Genomic DNA, 22,894 nt, shown 5'->3' with positions numbered 1-22,894 from the left:
AAGGTATTCTAGAACCAGTGAAGCCTCATCATAATATATTCTATGAGTATTCTAGAACCAGTGAAGTCTCATCATAAGGTATTCTAGAACCAGTGAAGTCTCCTCATAAGGTATTCTAGGAGTATTCTAGAACCAGTGAAGCATCATCATAAGGTATTCTAGGAGTAGTCTAGAACCAGTGAAGCATCATCATAATGTATTCTATGAGTATTCTAGAACCAGTGAAGTCTCATCATAAGGTATTCTAGAACCAGTGAAGTCTCATCATAAGGTATTCTAGGAGTATTCTAGAACCAGTGAAGCATCATCATAATGTATTCTATGAGTATTCTAGAACCAGTGAAGTCTCATCATAAGTTATTCTAGAACCAGTGAAGCCTCATCATAAGGTATTCTAGGAGTATTCTAGAACCAGTGAAGTCTCATCATAAGGTATTCTAGGAGTATTCTAGAACCAGTGAAGCCTCATCATAAGGTATTCTAGGAGTATTCTAGAACCAGTGAAGCATCATCATAAGGTTTTCTAGGAGTATTCTAGAACCAGTGAAGCATCATCATAAGGTATTCTAGGAGTATTCTAGAACCAGTGAAGCATCATCATAAGGTATTCTAGGAGTATTCTAGAACCAGTGAAGCATCATCATAAGGTATTCTAGGAGTATTCTAGAACCAGTGAAGTCTCATCATAAGGTATTCTAGGAGTATTCTAGAACCAGTGAAGCATCATCATAAGGTATTCTAGAACCAGTGAAGCCTCATCATAAGGTATTCTAGGAGTATTCTAGAACCAGTGAAGCATCATCATAATGTATTCTAGGAGTATTCTAGAACCAGTGAAGCATCATCATAAGGTATTCTAGGAGTATTCTAGAACCAGTGAAGCATCATCATAAGGTATTCTAGGAGTATTCTAGAACCAGTGAAGCATCATCATAAGGTATTCTAGGAGTATTCTAGAACCAGTGAAGCCTCATCATAAGGTATTCTAGGAGTATTCTAGAACCAGTGAAGCATCATCATAAGGTATTCTAGGAGTATTCTAGAACCAGTGAAGCATCATCATAAGGTATTCTAGGAGTATTCTAGAACCAGTGAAGCATCATCATAAGGTATTCTAGGAGTATTCTAGAACCAGTGAAGCATCACCATAAGGTATTCTAGGAGTATTCTAGAACCAGTGAAGTCTCATCATAAGGTATTCTAGGAGTATTCTAGAACCAGTGAAGCATCATCATAAGGTATTCTAGAACCAGTGAAGTCTCATCATAAGGTATTCTAGGAGTATTCTAGAACCAGTGAAGCATCATCATAAGGTATTCTAGAACCAGTGAAGCCTCAACATAAGGTATTCTAGGAGTATTCTAGAACCAGTGAAGCATCATCATAAGGTATTCTAGAACCAGTGAAGTCTCATCATAAGGTATTCTAGGAGTATTCTAGAACCAGTGAAGCATCATCATAAGGTATTCTAGAACCAGTGAAGTCTCATCATAAGGTATTCTAGGAGTATTCTAGAACCAGTGAAGCATCATCATAAGGTATTCTAGGAGTATTCTAGAACCAGTGAAGCATCATCATAAGGTATTCTAGGAGTATTCTAGAACCAGTGAAGCATCACCATAAGGTATTCTAGGAGTATTCTAGAACCAGTGAAGTCTCATCATAAGGTATTCTAGGAGTATTCTAGAACCAGTGAAGCATCATCATAAGGTATTCTAGAACCAGTGAAGCCTCATCATAAGGTATTCTAGGAGTATTCTAGAACCAGTGAAGCATCATCATAATGTATTCTAGGAGTATTCTAGAACCAGTGAAGCATCATCATAAGGTATTCTAGGAGTATTCTAGAACCAGTGAAGCATCATCATAAGGTATTCTAGGAGTATTCTAGAACCAGTGAAGCATCATCATAAGGTATTCTAGGAGTATTCTAGAACCAGTGAAGCCTCATCATAAGGTATTCTAGGAGTATTCTAGAACCAGTGAAGCATCATCATAAGGTATTCTAGGAGTATTCTAGAACCAGTGAAGCATCATCATAAGGTATTCTAGGAGTATTCTAGAACCAGTGAAGCATCACCATAAGGTATTCTAGGAGTATTCTAGAACCAGTGAAGTCTCATCATAAGGTATTCTAGGAGTATTCTAGAACCAGTGAAGCATCATCATAAGGTATTCTAGAACCAGTGAAGTCTCATCATAAGGTATTCTAGGAGTATTCTAGAACCAGTGAAGCATCATCATAAGGTATTCTAGAACCAGTGAAGCCTCAACATAAGGTATTCTAGGAGTATTCTAGAACCAGTGAAGCATCATCATAAGGTATTCTAGGAGTATTCTAGAACCAGTGAAGCATCATCATAAGGTATTCTAGGAGTATTCTAGAACCAGTGAAGCATCATCATAAGGTATTCTAGGACTATTCTAGAACCAGTGAAGCATCACCATAAGGTATTCTAGGAGTATTCTAGAACCAGTGAAGCATCACCATAAGGTATTCTAGGAGTATTCTAGAACCAGTGAAGTCTCATCATAAGGTATTCTAGGAGTATTCTAGAACCAGTGAAGCATCATCATAAGGTATTCTAGAACCAGTGAAGCCTCAACATAAGGTATTCTAGGAGTATTCTAGAACCAGTGAAGCATCATCATAAGGTATTCTAGAACCAGTGAAGTCTCATCATAAGGTATTCTAGGAGTATTCTAGAACCAGTGAAGCATCATCATAAGGTATTCTAGAACCAGTGAAGTCTCATCATAAGGTATTCTAGGAGTATTCTAGAACCAGTGAAGCATCATCATAAGGTATTCTAGGAGTATTCTAGAACCAGTGAAGCATCATCATAAGGTATTCTAGGAGTATTCTAGAACCAGTGAAGCATCACCATAAGGTATTCTAGGAGTATTCTAGAACCAGTGAAGTCTCATCATAAGGTATTCTAGGAGTATTCTAGAACCAGTGAAGCATCATCATAAGGTATTCTAGAACCAGTGAAGTCTCATCATAAGGTATTCTAGGAGTATTCTAGAACCAGTGAAGCATCATCATAAGGTATTCTAGAACCAGTGAAGTCTCATCATAAGGTATTCTAGGAGTATTCTAGAACCAGTGAAGCATCATCATAAGGTATTCTAGAACCAGTGAAGTCTCATCATAAGGTATTCTAGGAGTATTCTAGAACCAGTGAAGCATCATCATAAGGTATTCTAGGAGTATTCTAGAACCAGTGAAGCATCATCATAAGGTATTCTAGGAGTATTCTAGAACCAGTGAAGCATCACCATAAGGTATTCTAGGAGTATTCTAGAACCAGTGAAGTCTCATCATAAGGTATTCTAGGAGTATTCTAGAACCAGTGAAGCATCATCATAAGGTATTCTAGAACCAGTGAAGCCTCATCATAAGGTATTCTAGGAGTATTCTAGAACCAGTGAAGCATCATCATAATGTATTCTAGGAGTATTCTAGAACCAGTGAAGCATCATCATAAGGTATTCTAGGAGTATTCTAGAACCAGTGAAGCATCATCATAAGGTATTCTAGGAGTATTCTAGAACCAGTGAAGCATCATCATAAGGTATTCTAGGAGTATTCTAGAACCAGTGAAGCCTCATCATAAGGTATTCTAGGAGTATTCTAGAACCAGTGAAGCATCATCATAAGGTATTCTAGGAGTATTCTAGAACCAGTGAAGCATCATCATAAGGTATTCTAGGAGTATTATAGAACCAGTGAAGCATCACCATAAGGTATTCTAGGAGTATTCTAGAACCAGTGAAGTCTCATCATAAGGTATTCTAGGAGTATTCTAGAACCAGTGAAGCATCATCATAAGGTATTCTAGAACCAGTGAAGTCTCATCATAAGGTATTCTAGGAGTATTCTAGAACCAGTGAAGCATCATCATAAGGTATTCTAGAACCAGTGAAGCCTCAACATAAGGTATTCTAGGAGTATTCTAGAACCAGTGAAGCATCATCATAAGGTATTCTAGAACCAGTGAAGTCTCATCATAAGGTATTCTAGGAGTATTCTAGAACCAGTGAAGCATCATCATAAGGTATTCTAGAACCAGTGAAGTCTCATCATAAAGTATTCTAGGAGTATTCTAGAACCAGTGAAGCATCATCATAAGGTATTCTAGGAGTATTCTAGAACCAGTGAAGCATCATCATAAGGTATTCTAGGAGTATTCTAGAACCAGTGAAGCATCACCATAAGGTATTCTAGGAGTATTCTAGAACCAGTGAAGTCTCATCATAAGGTATTCTAGGAGTATTCTAGAACCAGTGAAGCATCATCATAAGGTATTCTAGGAGTATTCTAGAACCAGTGAAGCATCATCATAAGGTATTCTAGGAGTATTCTAGAACCAGTGAAGCATCATCATAAGGTATTCTAGGAGTATTCTAGAACCAGTGAAGCATCATCATAAGGTATTCTAGGAGTATTCTAGTACCAGTGAAGCATCATCATAAGGTATTCTAGGAGTATTCTAGAACCAGTGAAGCATCACCATAAGGTATTCTAGGAGTATTCTAGAACCAGTGAAGCATCACCATAAGGTATTCTAGGAGTATTCTAGAACCAGTGAAGTCTCATCATAAGGTATTCTAGGAGTATTCTAGAACCAGTGAAGCATCATCATAAGGTATTCTAGAACCAGTGAAGCCTCAACATAAGGTATTCTAGGAGTATTCTAGAACCAGTGAAGCATCATCATAAGGTATTCTAGAACCAGTGAAGTCTCATCATAAGGTATTCTAGGAGTATTCTAGAACCAGTGAAGCATCATCATAAGGTATTCTAGAACCAGTGAAGTCTCATCATAAGGTATTCTAGGAGTATTCTAGAACCAGTGAAGCATCATCATAAGGTATTCTAGGAGTATTCTAGAACCAGTGAAGCATCATCATAAGGTATTCTAGGAGTATTCTAGAACCAGTGAAGCATCACCATAAGGTATTCTAGGAGTATTCTAGAACCAGTGAAGTCTCATCATAAGGTATTCTAGGAGTATTCTAGAACCAGTGAAGCATCATCATAAGGTATTCTAGAACCAGTGAAGTCTCATCATAAGGTATTCTAGGAGTATTCTAGAACCAGTGAAGCATCATCATAAGGTATTCTAGAACCAGTGAAGCCTCAACATAAGGTATTCTAGGAGTATTCTAGAACCAGTGAAGCATCATCATAATGCAGAAGACCTGCCCAGTTATTCCATCTCCTCTCCAAACCAAACTCTCAGCCAGTTCACCTCTTGGGCACACACACATATGCAACCACATGTGCACGTGCGCACACGCACGCACACACACAAAACACACACACACAGACATACAGACACACACAACACCCACAACTAGAGCAGCCTACCTTGGCCTAGCCTTTGGGAGTTCTGTTGCTCGTGCTGTTGTTGCTGTCTCCGGGCTAGCTTCTTCATCTACAAATAAAACACAATGCTGGTTAATAACAGACGCAAAAGCTTGACCAACATGGATAGACAATATGGTTCATACTTCAGGGAATCTTAGGCTACGTCCCAAATAGCACCCGTATAACCTATATAGAGCACTGCTTTTGACCAAAGCCTTTTGGGCCATAGAGTGCACCATGTAAGGAATAGCTAATGCCACATGGGACTGTGAATAGAGTAGCATTAAGGTGCCCTAAAACCCTGATCATTGCAAGTTGACTGTTGAAATGTTTATGAAAGTGATTGTATTTTCCATCCTGTTTCATTTGGGGAGCAGCCTATAGACGTCGTTCAGGTAGATCTCACCTTGGCTCTTTGGTTCTGGAACCACACTTGGACAACACGGACACTAAGGCCTGTCTCTGCCGCCAGCGTCTCTCTAACCTAGGGGGAGAAATCAAAACAGACAAGTTTACTCCCCCTCTTGTAAAGCATTCTTACAAAGGCAGTAAGAGGTGGTAGAAAGTATTTAAAATACAGTATACTTTTGATGGTCGATAAAAGGGGGTTGTATGATAAGTGTCTGAATATAGTTGTTTAAATTCTTAAATGACATTTTATTCAATATTTAATACATGAGTAGTAATATCTTAGTAGTATCTTCTAGAAGTGGTAGACACATTGTTATTTGATAAGACACAACAATAGTAGTAGGAAAAGCCTAAATTCGGACAGGCTCTAAAGTGCATGCCTGTTTAAGACACAGTATTAAATTCAGTCCAATTTAATCTATTCCTGCCCAAGATGGTTGCCATTATTGGAACATACTAGAGCTGCTCAGGTCTATGACATCATCTCCTCTTTGTGAATGATAGGATCTGTATGGTTTCGTCAGACGGTAAGGCGGTTACCTTCCGGCAGGGTTTGGAGGACACCTCGAAGGACGCCTTGAAGGCTCTCCTCTGCTGGGTGGTCAGGATGGTGCGCGGCCGTTTGGGACGGCGAGGGTCTTTCCCGTCGTCACTGCCCTTCCCCTGGCCCCCAGAGCCCTTCTCAGGCTTCCCGTCCAGCTCCTCAGCTTCACTCTTCTCTGCAAAAAGAAATACAACCAAAAAGCATTGTCATTTGAAACATTGTTGAACAGGTTTTCTAAATGCAACATAAATGACAACTAACCCTTGACTACTACATCCAGCAGCAGATTTTTCTTTAAAATAAATGTGCACGGGATACTGTTATAGAACCGTAAAAGGAAATAATCAATATTGATATATTCTGCATTGATAGGCATGAGAGAGCGTGTCTACAGTTGTCTGGTGATTTAACAGGATCGGTGGGTCCCGGTGGGTCCCCCACGGGACGGTTGAGCTAACGTAGGCTAATGCGATTAGCATGAGTTTGTAAGTAACTAGAAAATTTCCCAGGACATAGACATATCGAATATTGGCAGAAAGCTTAAATTCTTGTTAATCTAACTGCACTGTCCAATTTACAGTAGCTATTACAGTGAAATAATACCATGCTATTGTTTGAGGGGAGTGCACAGTTATGAACTTGAAAAGTTATTAATAAACCAATTAGGCACATTTGGGCAGTCTTGATACAACATTTTGAACAGAAATGCAATGGTTCATTGAATCAGTCTAACACTTTGCACATACACTGCTGCCATCTAGTGGCCAAAATCTAAATTGCGCCTGGGCTGGAATAATACATTATGGCCTTTCTCTTGCATTTCAAAGATGATGGTACAACAAAAAACAACGCACGTTTTTTTCTTTGTATTATCTTTTACCAGATCTAATGTGTTAAATTCTCCTACATTCATTTCACATTTCCACAAAACTTCAAAGTGTTTCCTTTGAAATGGTCTCAAGAATATGCATATCCTTGCTTCAGGTCCTGAGCTACAGGCAGTTAGATTTGGATATGTCATTTTAGGTGAAAATTGAGTAGGGGGGGGGCGGATCCTTTAAGAGGTTTTAAGTCTTGCCTTCTTTGAATTAAAAAAAACAAAAAGACAACAGTCATTTGGACATTGTGTGTTTCAGCAGAGTTCTAGCAGAAGTTGTTGACAGAACTGAAACAGCATCGCTTTGACCTTTGACCTCTCTCCACTGTTTCAAATGACCGGTATCCACACTAGAGAATATAATGGAAGATCATTGTTACATCTATTCATTGGATCCCACTTCATTATTTCCATGACTTTCTTACTGTTATTAGTTCAACTTCTTATTAGTTCAACTATCGTTCAACTTCTTCCATTTAGCCAAATATTTGACTCCGATCATGTATTTAATATCAAGGATCTTAAAATTGTTGATTAAACACACATTCATAATATGTTAAATTAAGCTCCCCGGGTTTTAATAACCCCTGCCTGGTTTTAATAACCCCTGTCTGGTTTTAATAACCCCTGTCTGGTTTTAATAACCCCCCCCTGTCTGGTTTTAATAACCCCCCCCTGTCTGGTTTTAATAACCCCTGTCTGGTTTTAATAACCCCTGCCTGGTTTTAATAACCCCTGTCTGGTTTTAATAACCCCTGTCTGGTTTTAATAACCCCTGTCTGGTTTTAATAACCCCTGCCTGGTTTTAATAACCCCTGTCTGGTTTTAATAACCCCTGCCTGGTTTTAATAACCCCTGTCTGGTTTTAATAACCCCTGTCTGGTTTTAATAACCCCTGCCTGGTTTTAATAACCCCTGTCTGGTTTTAATAACCCCTGCCTGGTTTTAATAACCCCTGTCTGGTTTTAATAACCCCTGTCTGGTTTTAATAACCCCTGTCTGCTTTTAATAACCCCTGCCTGGTTTTAATAACCCCTGTCTGGTTTTAATAACCCCTGCCTGGTTTTAATAACTCCTGTCTGGTTTTAATAACCCCAGTCTGGTTTTAATAACCCCTGTCTGGTTTTAATAACCCCTGTCTGGTTTTAATAACCCCTGTCTGGTTTTAATAACCCCTGTCAGGTTTTAATAACCCCTGCCTGGTTTTAATAACCCCTGTCTGGTTTTAATAACCCCAGTCTGGTTTTAATAACCCCTGTCTGGTTTTAATAACTCCTGTCTGGTTTTAATAACCCCAGTCTGGTTTTAATAACCCCTGTCTGGTTTTAATAACCCCTGTCTGGTTTTAATAACCCCTGTCAGGTTTTAATAACCCCTGCCTGGTTTTAATAACCCCTGTCTGGTTTTAATAACCCCAGTCTGGTTTTAATAACCCCTGCCTGGTTTTAATAACCCCTGTCTGGTTTTAATAACCCCTGCCTGGTTTTAATAACCCCTGCCTGGTTTTAATAACCCCTGTCTGGTTTTAATAACCCCTGTCTGGTTTTAATAACCCCTGTCAGGTTTTAATAACCCCTGTCTGGTTTTAATAACCCCTGTCTGGTTTTAATTACCCCAGTCTGGTTTTAATAGCCCCTGCCTGTGTCCCAAAAGGCTCATTATTTCCTATATAGTGCACTACTAAAGGCTCCTTATTTCCTATATAGTGCACTACTAAAGGCTCCTTATTTCCTATATAGTGCACTACTATTGGCCAGGTGCCCATCTCTTCAACAGTTCCATACAGTAGTTGAAGTCATGGGTTTGATATCATCATTACTGTATTAAAATCAGTAAAGATACAGTTTGTAATGATACTGTGCAGAAAATGTGTGGTGGTATCTAAAGCATATGGTGCTATTAACCATACTGGTTTGGCAAGCTGCATCATTATTTGGAAAAGGAAGAACCAGAGGAACAGATAGGAGAAGCTTGCACATCTGTGGAACAAGGCACAGCACCACTGTCTGTGAAACAGGGCACAGCACCACTGAGGAACCATGTGTTTAAGGAGAGTTGTACTTTTACCTGAATCTGAGGCATCAGGGCTCATGGAGCTGAGCAGTTCCTTCTCCCTCTCGTAGTCACTCTTGCAGAGCAGCTGGCCCTCCTTGAGGACAAACTCGTCTCCTTTGCACAGCTGCCTGTCGCACACGCAGCAGCAGAAACAGCCCAGGTGGTACACACACTCCAGGGCACGCATCACAAACTCAGTAGGAGCTATATTCTCCAGGCAACCACTGCACTTGGTGGCAAACAGCCTGGGGAGACAAGAGTAGGGGAAAGCATAGGTGATGAGACCAGAGTTGGAACAGATTGTTGGAGTATTCTTGAATTATTTGTGACGACCAATGGTTGTAACAACTACAAATATATTGTTCTTAGCAGTACAATTATTACTACTATTTACTGCATGTAGTATAATGCCAGTCATAAATGTTAGATTTTATACTTTTATACTCCTGTAGGCTCTAAAATAACAATTTAACTGAATTTGAACTAAATCAGCCAAACAAACATTGGACTAGTGTAAAAAAAATAAAGTTTTTGTTAATTCCCCATGTAACATTCTGTTTGCTATATGTGACAGAGTAGGACTGGGCTGTGCTTGGCAAGCTGAGCAGGCTACCCACTGCGACCCCTTAGCCTTTTGACACCCGCTCAACTGTAAAAGCGCAGCCGAACCCCCCCCCCCCCCCCCCCCCCCCCCCGCAATGCTCCGCTTGAGCCCGACAGCGGTTGGGAAGGGAGGAGGGCCTTCACGGGGGGGGGGGGGGGGGTTAGGGGGGAGCAGAGTGTTAAATGATTCGAGATGATCCATTTGCATCGCAACAAGGCCTGATGGGTAGGCAGCAGTAGCAGCATAGTACTATGACTTTTTGAATTCCAGAAATTACATCTTGATAACCAATCATCCAACAAACAAATTAAACAGGGGTAAAATGTTCCCATGTGCAAAACATTTGATCAGACAGTTATAAATACAGCCTGAACTGTGACACCTTGGATCCCACTTCTGACACCAATTTGACAAATACAATATAAGGGTAAATGGTCCTTCTGTTAAATGTTGCTCCTCCATAGTCAATCCACCACCCGATAGCATGTCCGATACTACTAAATCTACATTTAATATAATTACATTTGATTCATTTAGCTAGGATAGTCCACTCAGTGACAATTGCCAGAGTCCATACATCTACAGAACATTCTGCTACCAGCCACCTCTCCCACAGGCAGCTGCTGTTACCAGCCACCTCTCCCACAGGCAGCTGCTGTTCCATGCTGTCCCGAGTCCCAAACCAATTATCCTGCTTCATGAATATTACAGGCAGGTGCCCCAGCGAGGCCGGGGTGGGACAGAGCTGAGGGTGGATGCCCCATGGTGTGTGTGGATTACAACCGGCTCTGACGTCTGCCTCGTGGCGGACTCCTTCGTATGATAATGACCCGCAGAGACTTTGTTTAATAACGCACTCAGCATCTGTAATATCACTGCCCCCAAATCACAGCACCTCAGGGCTGATGAGTACACCAAGGGTTTGAGAGAGAGAGAGGGGGGGGGGGGGTTGGAAAGAAGGGCTGTGAGAGAGAAATAAAATAGAAGAGAGGGTAATAAAGAGAGCTAGAGAACATTATTAAAATGCTTTCTTCCACAGTTCATACTAGGGCTTGGCGATATGGCCAAAATATCACGCTATTTAAAACAAAATCGGACGGTATTTGATGTTTTTAAAAGTTATACATTTGCTTTATGAGTAGTGCGTGACCCTAGGTTGGCAACACATACATTATAAGTGATGTCAAATGGGTCTTTCTCCATTCTGATTGGTTTATACTGTTCCAATTCAACATTTCTGCATTTCTTGCACTCAATTGAGAGAATTTCCACACTGCCACTTAGGGCTGCACGACATGGGCAAACAACCCAGGCCTTATTTTTAACCAAATGTTGCAATTGTGTTTTACAGCAAAACACTTGGGTTGAACTGTTGGAATCATGGAAATAGAATAATTATTCAAATTCTATAGTTAGAATATATTAGTGGGCACTTTGAATACGATGTTGTTTGACATGACAACGAATGAAAATGCCAGGGAGGGGTTTTTGTGACAGGGTAGGAACCAAAGTGTTTATAAGTGTTTCCTAGGGGACCCTATAATCTTTGGCTACATTGAATGCTCTCTCTTAGCTTCATAGCGAACATGTTCTTGCTTCGTGTATTCCTCTTTGATTTAGTAGATACTGTTGCACAAACAAAATGCTGATTTAGTTCTACACCATCACTGGTATTATCAGGCGGTATAGCTAATTACGTTTGCTCTGACTCAGTACATTTATTGACTAGCTAGCGATTAGCATTAGTGGCTAACAAGATTTAGGCCCAACTTGCTAAGAAAAGACAAGCTAGCTGTTTGCAGATGTAAGAAACACAAGCTGATAGTGTAATTATAGAACGCTAGTTGATTTATATTAAGAAGCAAAGTGAAAACAGCATCGTTGTTATCAACATTGTTGCATGTGCTGCATTGACCATGCAGACTGAACGCAAGTGTCTCGTAGTCGAGGAACAACAAATGCGCTCCTTGAGTGTCAGGGGGCGGAGCTAGTTCTGTGTTGAAAGCAGCATAGAGAGAGAGCTGAGAGAGATGACTCAAGTAGGGAAGTAAACTATGAAAATTTACTTTAAACATTTCACAAACCAAAACATTCAAATACCGTTATAGAAAGTAAAGTAAAAACCCAAACCGGTCCGTGCATCAATATTGGTATATCGTTAAATACAGTATACCGCCCAGCCCTAGTTCATTCTCATAGCTTACAAACTTTCCCTTGACAAAGGATTTAGGATGGGACTATGCATGCTGTCACAATCAGGCCAAAGACATATCAGAATCCCAGTCAGCCAAATCAAATGGAATTAAAAGGTGAAAGGTTAGAACAGAGACTTCCATACAACTTAGGGAAGTGCTACAACTCCCCATCCGGATGGAATCAGTCTGCTTTCTATTCTCTCCCTTCTTCTCTTGCCCTTTTACCAAACTGGCTAATCTTGTAGGACATTATTTTCCCACTTCCTCTCTCTGTCACCTTGCATTATTACGGGGCCTGTAATTCCCATTTGTCCCTTGAGGAATCTTTCTGTCCGGCATTGTCCCGGAGTTTAATCCAGACTTTTCCCCCAGCATTGGGGCCTCCTGAGCTCCATTCTCAACGAGGTCGGTTTGGAATATCCAATGCGTGACGCTCCCGCTATGGCAACCGACCCACCCCACCCTCTCCAGGAGGGGAGCGAGCGAGGGGGCCGAGAGGAGAGAGAGGTTCACTGAAGCTGGTAGGAGAAGTAAAGCCTTCTCTGAAGAACTGAAGAAGGGGAATTAACAGTGAACGCTGGACTGGGGTAAAGGGATGTGTGTGTGTGCGTGTGTGCGTGTGTGTGTGTACAGATCGGGGGTTAAATCCACCTCTTCTCTGTGCATGGCCCCCTCACTCAGACTCCGGCTGCTAGTCACAATCAAACAGGGTCGGCTCTCCAAAACAGAGCCCTTTGAATGACACAAGCACTGCACTGTGGGGGAAGCTAATCCCACTTTAATACCTTTCCAAGTTTGGCCTCTGAAGGAATCGCGTCTTTGAGGGGGAGGGTGAGCCTGCCTGGTCTGCATGAGCGAGGAGGGGGCTCGGGCTTGACGTAAAAGGGAAGTTGGTTGCATCTCCCTCACACAGAGCTGGTCTAATGACTCTGCAGAGGTTCCTACATTAACCCAGAGCTGGTCTAATGACTCTGCAGAGGTTCCTACATTAACCCAGAGCTGGTCTAATGACTCTGCAGAGATTCCTACATTAACCCAGAGCTGGTCTAATGACTCTGCAGAGATTCCTACATTAACCCAGAGCTGGTCTAATGACTGCAGAGATTCCTACATTAACCCAGAGCTGGTCTAATGACTCTGCAGAGGTTCCTACATTAACCCAGAGCTGGTCTAATGACTCTGCAGAGGTTCCTACATTAACCCAGAGCTGGTCTAATGACTGCAGAGATTCCTACATTAACCCAGAGCTGGTCTATTGACTCTGTAGAGTCTGACCAGGACACACCGTGATGAAGGTGACTAAAGTACTGACCAGGACACACTGTGATGAAGGTGACTAAAGTACTGACCAGGACACACCGTGATGAAGGTGACTAAAGTACTGACCAGGACACACCGTGATGAAGGTGACTAAAGTACTGACCAGGACACACTGTGATGAAGGTGACTAAAGTACTGACCAGGACACACCGTGATGAAGGTGACTAAAGTACTGACCAGGACACACTGTGATGAAGGTCACTAAAGTACTGACCAGGACACACCGTGATGAAGGTGACTAAAGTACTGACCAGGACACACCGTGATGAAGGTGACTAAAGTACTGACCAGGACACACTGTGATGAAGGTGACTAAAGTATTGACCAGGACACACCGTGATGAAGGTGACTAAAGTACTGACCAGGACACACCGTGATGAAGGTGACTAAAGTATTGACCAGGACACACTGTGATGAAGGTGACTAAAGTACTGACCAGGACACACTGTGATGAAGGTGACTAAAGTACTGACCAGGACACACCGTGATGAAGGTGACTAAAGTACTGACCAGGACACACTGTGATGAAGGTGACTAAAGTACTGACCAGGACACACCGTGATGAAGGTGACTAAAGTACTGACCAGGACACACCGTGATGAAGGTGACTAAAGTACTGACCAGGACACACCGTGATGAAGGTGACTAAAGTACTGACCAGGATACACAAGTCAACATAGGTCTTGTTTGTTGTACATCTGATGTCTGTGTGTTTGTTTGTGTCCAGGATTGATATAGATCCTTATCCATCCCCAAGCCCACACACCAACCCACACACCAGCCCACACACCAACCCACACACCAGCCCACACACCAACCCACACACCAGCCCACACACCAACCCACACACCAGCCCACACACCGGCCCACACACCAGCCCACACACCGGCCCACACACCAGCCCACACACCGGCCCACACACCGGCCCACACGATTTCACTGATATTAAATCCCCATCGCTTATTTCTGAAGCAAGTTGAGTGCCATAACTAGGCTTCATTTTGATGAAGTTAGAGGCATAACGTTGTTGTGTATGCTCGGGTAACACACACACACACACACACACACACACACACACACACACACACACACACACACACACACACACACACACACACACACACACACACACACACACACACACACACACACACACACACACACACACACACACACACACACACACACACACACACTAGATATTTGGCTTGAGAATTCATCTCTGTGGCCTCCCACCACCAGGGTTGCCCCAACGTCCCAGCAGCATCAATATTGACACAGGACGCTACCCAGCTCTTTCTCTCTCTGCACGAGGAGTCTGGCTGTCTCTAGTCAGTCTCTGTTTGGGAATGGAGAGTTAATCCCCAAGGATGGTCGACAACAGACTCCCCACTGAGATCATTGCTTTCTCTCTGGCTTTTCATCTCAACGTTTAATCTCTCTCTCTCTCGGTCTGTCTCTTTCTCAATCTCTCTCTCTCACTCTGTTTTTCTCTCTCGTTCTCTCTTTTCTCCTTTTTCTCTCTCACTCTCGTTTTTTTGTGTGCCTGTTTCTCTCAAGATTGAAGACCTTAGGAATTAAATAGTCATGATTTGTTTTGTTGTTAAGGGTTAAGAATGACTTTCTCAAACCCAGCATATAAGTACATACAGTGGGGAGAACAAGTATTTGATACACTGCCGATTTTGCAGGTTTTCCTACTTACAAAGCATCTAGAGGTCTGTAATTTTTATCATAGGTACACTTCAACTGTGAGAGACGGAATCTAAAACAAAAATCCAGAAAATCACATTGTATGATTTTTAAGTAATTAATTTGCATTTTATTGCATGACATAAGTATTTGATCACCTACCAACCAGTAAGAATTCCGGCTCCCACAGACCTGTTAATTTTTCTTTAAGAAGCCCTCCTGTTCTCCACTCATTACCTGTATTAACTGCACCTGTTTGAACTCGTTACCTGTATAAAAGACACCTGTCCACACACTCAATCAAACAGACTCCAACCTCTCCACAATGGCCAAGACCAGAGAGCTGTGTAAGGACATCAGGGATAAAATTGTAGACCTGCACAAGGCTGGGATGGGCTACAGGACAATAGGCAAGCAGTTTGGTGAGAAGGCAACAACTGTTGGCGCAATTATTAGAAAATGGAAGAAGTTCAAGATGACGGTCAATCACCCTCGGTCTGGAGCTCCATGCAAGATCTCACCTCGTGGGGCATCAATGATCATGAGGAAGGTGAGGGATCAGCCCAGAACTACACGGCAGGACCTGGTCAATGACCTGAAGAGTGCTGGGACCACAGTCTCAAAGAAAACCATTAGTAACACACTACGCTGTCATGGATTAAAATCCTGCAGCGCACGCAAGGTCCCTCTGCTCAAGCCAGCGCATGTCCAGGCCCGTCTGAAGTTTGCCAATGACCATCTGGATGATCCAGAGGAGGAATGGGAGAAGGTCATGTGGTCTGATGAGACAAAAATAGAGCTTTTTGGTCTAAACTCCACTCGCCGTGTTTGGAGGAAGAAGAAGGATGAGTACAACCCCAAGAACACCATCCCAACCGTGAAGCATGGAGGTGGAAACATCATTCTTTGGGGATGCTTTTCTGCAAAGGGGACAGGACGACTGCACCGTATTGAGGGGAGGATGGATGGGGTCATGTATCGCGAGATCTTGGCCAACAACCTCCTTCCCTCAGTAAGAGCATTGAAGATGGGTCGTGGCTGGGTCTTCCAGCATGACAACGACCCGAAACACACAGCCAGGAGTGGCTCCGTAAGAAGCATCTCAAGGTCCTGGAGTGGCCTAGCCAGTCTCCAGACCTGAACTCAATAGAAAATCTTTGGAGGGAGCTGAAAGTCCGTATTGCCCAGCGACAGCCCCGAAACCTGAAGGATCTGGAGAAGGTCTGTATGGAGGAGTGGGCCAAAATCCCTGCTGCAGTGTGTGCAAACCTGGTCAAGAACTACAGGAAACGTATGATCTCTGTAATTGCAAACAAAGGTTTCTGTACCAAATATTAAGTTCTGCTTTTCTGATGTAGCAAATACTTATGTCATGCAATAAAATGCAAATGAATTACTTAAAAATCATACAATGTGATTTTCTGGATTTTTACAGACCTCTACATGCTTTGTAAGTAGGAAAACCTGCAAAATCGGCAGTGTATCAAATACTTGTTCTCCCCACTGTATATCATGGGTCAAACTTTCTCATCAAGTAAAGATATAAAGATGTAACTTAATGAATGCATAACCTATATATATTATATATATTTTTTAAAATTATTATTATATATTAAATATATATTATTAAGATAGTGTCAGACTAGCTATGATGGGTCCTCATGCAGGTTATGGGTGACTGTACAAGGTCCTAAGGTGACTGTACGGTAGACGGCTATAGAATGTTATGGATGGCAATACAGTATCTGTGATTGCTCCATATGTGAAGGTATGTCCAGTTGACTACTGAGATCTCTCTGATTCTCTCGTAGGCGACAAATGAGTCTTACCTCAGAGAACGAGAGACAGAGAAAACCAAGTCTGTGTCCCAAAATGGCACCCTACAGCCTATAGGCACTACTTTCACCCAGGGCCCATGAAGCTCTGGTCCAATATGATGCCATTTGGGATGCAAGTTAAAATATGAGAGACAGCCAGAGCAGACAGTAGCTACACTCTGTAACGGTCATAAACCATAGGTTTAGAGGGACACATTTCTAGTGGTCTGGCTGACGCTAAAACCTATTTGATAAGCGGATGCTGTCCGTGTTGAGTGACTGAATTTCCGTGCAATTATTATTCTAAAAAATATATATATATTCTCCCCCTCCACTCTTTTAAATGTCTCTTTGATGCTATAATGAACTCCGAGGCCTGTACCCAGGGGGGCAGCAGCAGACTCTGAGGCCTGCTCCTAGGGTGCAACAGCAGATTTGGGGGGGGGGGGGGGGGGGGACCTTTTCCGACCGCTCCCTCCACATCCACCTAATGAGTGAACATGTGTGCACTACAAAGTGGCCAAGGGTGTTATTAAATGCTGCAGTAGATTTAAATGGGCTTTTCTTTTAGATCTGGGATATTACTGGACCAAGATGTCTCTTTATGGAAAATGCTGCATTGCGGTCGTCCGTATGGACGGCTTTGACAAATACAAGACAAGCAACAGATTTTTCCACTGCTGTCTAACAGCAGCGCCCTTATCAAAGGATCCGTCAGATAAGCCACATCCCAATCCAGTCCTCTCATGTGTGTATGAGACAACACAGTCTACTGGAAATGTCCAACCCAGGTTACATAGACTTAACGGTTCTCGTGTAAACTTCTGCAGTTGATAAAGATGAAAAGTTGGAACTCTGTGAACCAAAGAGCATTTGGCCATGAATAGAAGGGCTGGTTTGATCTTCAGATAACACCTTGAGTGGACGGATCTCACTGTTCCTCCTGGACGGATATCAATGTTCCTCCTGGACGGATCTCACTGTTCCTGTTTGACCGTTCCTCCTGGACGGATCTCACTGTTCCTCCTGGACGGATCTCACTGTTCCTCCTGGACGGATCTCACTGTTCCTCCTGGACAGATCTCACTGTTCCTGTTTGACCGTTCCTCCTGGACGGATCTCACTGTTCCTGTTTGACCGTTCCTCCTGGACGGATCTCACTGTTCCTCCTGGACGGATCTCACTGTTCCTCCTGGACGGATCTCACTGTTCCTCCTGGACAAATCTCACTGTTCCTGTTTGACCGTTCCTCCTGGACGGATCTCACTGTTCCTCCTGGACGGATCTCACTGTTCCTCCTGGACGGATCTCACTGTTCCTCCTGGACGGATCTCACTGTTCCTCCTGGACAGATCTCACTGTTCCTGTTTGACCGTTCCTCCTGGACGGATCTCACTGTTCCTCCTGGATGGATCTCACTGTTCCTCCTGGACGGATCTCACTGTTCCTCCTGGACAGATCTCACTGTTCCTGTTTGACCGTTCCTCCTGGATGGATCTCACTGTTCCTGTTTGACCGTTCCTCCTGGACGGATCTCAACTGTTCCTCCTGGACGGATCTCACTGTTCCTCCTGGACAGATCTCACTGTTCCTCCTGGACGGATCTCACTGTTCCTGTTTGACCGTTCCTCCTGGATGGATCTCACTGTTCCTCCTGGACAGATCTCACTGTTCCTCCTGGACAGATCTCACTGTTCCTGTTTGACCGTTCCTCCTGGACGGATCTCACTGTTCCTGTTTGACCGTTCCTCCTGGACGGATCTCACTGTTCCTCCTGGACGGATCTCACTGTTCCTGTTTGACCGTTCCTCCTGGACGGATCTCAACTGTTCCTCCTGGACGGATCTCACTGTTCCTCCTGGACAGATCTCACTGTTCCTCCTGGACGGATCTCACTGTTCCTCCTGGACGGATCTCACTGTTCCTGTTTGACCGTTCCGACATCAACTAATAGAAACAATGAATATGTTCTCTTTCTCAGTGAGGTTTTCAGACATTGGCAAAACAGATAAAGAAGAAAGGGTAGTTGGCCCTTGTAGGGACTTTACAAAAAGTTCACAGTTACAATTCACTCTCAATTTGAATCCACTCTTATTGCAAATTCAGAAATGATCTCACAATTACAGTGAGTAAAAGGGTAAGTACTAAGAGTTAAGAGCACCGTAACTTAGCATCAGTATCACAGGTCAGCACCTAGCTATAATTACTAACTGCAGGGACAAATGAACCAAATCCAAATGATGCTTTCACTTCGGTCCCCGGGGACGGCTGGAGCGAGCGGTTAAATCACCTACTACTTCTCTGTGCATTAGCATGTTAATGACCTTTACATTGAGCTCCTTTGTTTTTTAATTAAGCTCCCAGCAGGTATGGGAGGAAGAGAGGGAGAGAGGGAGAGCGAGGGAGAGACAGGAAGAGAGGGAGAGAGGGAGAGAGAGAGAGAGAGAGACAGGGAGAGAGGGAGAGAGGGAGAGAGAGAGAGGGAGAGAGACAGAGAGAGAGAGGGAGAGCGAGAGCGCGAGAGAGCGAGAGAGGGAGAGAGAGCGAGAGAGGGAGAGAGAGGGAGAGCGAGAGAGGGAGAGCGAGAGAGACAGGGAGAGAGAGAGGGAGAGAGACAGGGAGAGAGAGAGGGAGAGAGGGAGAGAGAGAGGGAGAGAGAGAGAGAGAGAGAAAGGGAGAGCGAGAGCAAGAGAGACAGGAAGAGAGACAGGAAGGGAGACAGGGAGAGGGGGAGAGAGAGAGACAGGAAGAGAGACAGGAAGGGAGACAGGGAGAGGGGGAGAGAGAGAGACAGGAAGAGAGACAGGAAGGGAGACAGGGAGAGGGGGAGAGAGAGGGAGAGAGAGAGAGAGAAAGGGAGAGCGAGAGCAAGAGAGACAGGAAGAGAGACAGGAAGGGAGACAGGGAGAGGGGGAGAGAGAGAGACAGAGCATAGAGAGATAGAATGAAGGAGAGAGAGAGGGGTGTGATCCAGGTCTTCGGGTGCTCTAAGTATCATTAAAATTCGGCCAGTCTAGTTCCGGTGTATGAGAATGTCCCAGGTGCACTAATACAGTGACTTCTGGGAACTGCACCATACACACACATACAACTTCAACAAAATCCAAACTATAGTGTCTTACGTAAGACTAAGGATACAACATGTACCAGGGTGAGCATGCTGGACTCTGAACAGCACATAACCAGGCCACAGAGCCACCACCAGGCCACAGAGCCACCACCAGGCCACAGAGCCACCACCAGGCCACAGAACCACCACCAAGCCACATAACCACCACAGAGCCACCACCAAGCCACCAAGCCACAGAGCCACCACCAAGCAACAGAGCCACCACCAAGCCACAGAGCCACCACCAGGCCACAGAGCCACCACCAGGCCACAGAGCCACCACCAGGCCACAGAACCACCACCAAGCCACATAGCGACCACCAGGCCACCAAGCCACATAGCGACCACCAGGACACAGAACCACCACCAGGCCACAGAGCCACCACCAGGCCACAGAACCACCACCAGGCCACAGAACCACCACCAAGCCACAGAACCACCACCAGGCCACAGAACCACCACCAAGCCACAGAGCCACCACCAGGCCACAGAGCCACCACCAGGCCACAGAACCACCACCAAGCCACATAGCGACCACCAGGCCACAGAACCACCACAAAGCCACATAGCGACCACCAAGCCACAGAGCCACCACCAAGCCACAGAGCCACCACCAAGCCACATAGCAACCACCAGGCCACAGAAGCACCACCAAGCCACATAGCGACCACCAAGCGACCACCAAGCCACATAGCGACCACCAAGCCACCACCAAGCCACATAGCAACCACCAGGCCACAGAAGCACCACCAAGCCACATAGCGACCACCAAGCCAAGAGAGAGAGAGAGAGAGAGAGAGAGAGAGAGAGAGAGAGAGAGAGAGAGAGAGAGAGAGAGAGAAGGAAAGAGAGAGAGGGAGAGAGTGAAGGAAAGGAAGGGGGAGAGAGTGAAGGAAAGGGAGGGAGAGAGAGTGAAGGAAAGAGAGGGAGAGAGAGTGAAGGAACGAGAGGGAGAGAGAGTGAAGGAACGAGAGGGAGAGAGAGTGAAGGAAAGAGAGAGAGAGAGGGAGAGAGAGAGAGAGAGTGAAGGAAAGGGAGGGAGAGAGAGTGAAGGAGGGCTTAGAGATGAGCCCCATTGAAGAGGTCCTTTTCTTTCATCATTGGCTCCCTGCCACTCTGGTAGGTTAAAGCCCGGAGCACACCATAAAAGTGACCGGACCGACGGGACTAAAGGAATGGTGTTGAAATGGGAGAGAGCAGCAGGGCGGCCGGTGGGGGAGAGGTGGAGGGGTAGTAGTGGCAGGCAGGTACACAGGCCTCTGTGTTGTGTTTGGACAGCTGCAGACTCCTGACTCTTTTCAGCAGCTAGCAGCACTCTATACAGAGGCGGTCCGTTTACACAGCGCCACCTGCTGTCACCATAGGGCTAATAGATAAAGGATGAGAGAGAGAGACAGATAGAGAGAGAGAGAGACAGAGCGAGACAGTGAGAGTGAGAGAGAGACAGAGAGGAGAGAGAGAGGGAGGGGGAGAGAGAGACAGAGAGAGAGACAGAGAGAGAGAGACAGAGATTGAGAGAGAGACAGAGACAGAGAGGAGAGAGAGAGGGGGTGGGAGAGAGAGACAAAGAGAGGGAGGGGGAGAGAGAGAGGAGAGAAAGAACCTCCTGCCAAATGTATGACCATATTAGAGACACATATTTCCCTCAGATTACACAGATCCACAAAGAATTAGAAAACAAACCCAATTTTGATAAACTCCCATATCTACTGGGTGAAATACCACAGTGTGCATCACAGCAGCAAGATTTGTGACCTGTTGCCACAAGAAAAGGGCAACCAGTGAAGAACAAATACCATTGTAAACACAACCCATATTTATGTTTATTTATTTTCCATTTTTGCACATCGCTACATCACTGTATATAGCCATAATATGACATTTGAAATATCTTTATTCTTTTGGAACTTCTGTGAGTGTTATGTTTACTATTAATTTTTATTGTTTATTTCACTTTTGTTTATTGTCTATTTCACTTGCTTTGTCAATGTTAACACATGTTTCCCATGCCAATAAAGCCCTAAAATGTTACTGAATTGAGAGGAGAGAGAGAGATGAAGTACCACAGCTTCTGTACGGCACACGTTGCCCACAATGAATAATTCATTACTAATACACTTGTTATTAAGTGTGTAATATGTGGCTGTGTTTCCTCTATGGTACAGTATCTGTTGTATTACTTGACTAGTGGCACCTGTGCATTCCCTCTTGTGTACCATACTAGGGTCATTCATTTAAAGCTTTCTTCTAATAATTACATTAAACAAATAAAAATAATTGACAGGGGCATTGAGCCACAGGAAACATATTCCCCGGCCAACTGTCTAATCTATAAACCCCATAGTATTTGCATGGTCCTTGTTCCAGTAACCGCTGCAGGTCTTGATCTCACTGTTGGAACTAACCTAGGACTAAGATCTTGCATAATTAGGTCAGATGATCAATCCATTTCTGGGGGGACAAAAATGTGTTAGAAAAGATACTAGAACAAGGAGAGGAAGTAGGGCGGTAGCTCCACCCACTTGTCTCTGCATGTGTGTCGGGCAGATCTACGGGCCAAATGTTCCTCTTCCCTTCAAAATAAATACATTTTTTAAAAAGCTGGTGGAAAAAGAAATCATGATTTGTCCAAATGACGACAAGATCTGTGTACCGGAAACAAAGTTCCTCGTTAGTCTTCGCAGCCCACAGTCTGTTGACAGACACTACAATAACCATTGTATGTTATGTCTGTCTGTCCGTGAGAGATTAGAGGTGATGGGGTAGTAGAGGATAGCTCCAGGGGGCTGATCAACGCTAATCTTTGGCCTTGGGGAGGACAAGCGGTGAACAGGACCAATAATGACACATCATACGTGTGAACCAATACACTGTCAAAATGCTCTGTCTTTCT

General features: G+C 43.9%; 1 protein-coding gene across 2 annotated transcripts in view; it reads right to left on the bottom strand.

The window, feature by feature from the left end:
• Window positions 1-22,894, bottom strand: part of LOC120026430 (LIM/homeobox protein LMX-1.2-like) — a 75,865-nt gene that overhangs the window by 5,119 nt on the left and 47,852 nt on the right. For both annotated transcript variants that reach the window (XM_038971288.1, XM_038971289.1), the window contains 4 exons: window positions 9,277-9,509; window positions 6,329-6,507; window positions 5,784-5,861; window positions 5,378-5,444 (listed from right to left, as the gene is read on the bottom strand). In XM_038971288.1, the coding sequence (XP_038827216.1) occupies window positions 5,378-5,444; window positions 5,784-5,861; window positions 6,329-6,507; window positions 9,277-9,509 (557 nt within the window). The remainder of the gene's footprint in view (window positions 1-5,377; window positions 5,445-5,783; window positions 5,862-6,328; window positions 6,508-9,276; window positions 9,510-22,894) is intronic.

This window comes from Salvelinus namaycush, chromosome 31, assembly GCF_016432855.1.
Source record: "Salvelinus namaycush isolate Seneca chromosome 31, SaNama_1.0, whole genome shotgun sequence".
Lineage (NCBI taxonomy): Eukaryota > Metazoa > Chordata > Actinopteri > Salmoniformes > Salmonidae > Salvelinus > Salvelinus namaycush.
Note: the sequence above shows the minus strand (reverse complement) of the source record. Positions and strands in the feature narration are given on the sequence as shown.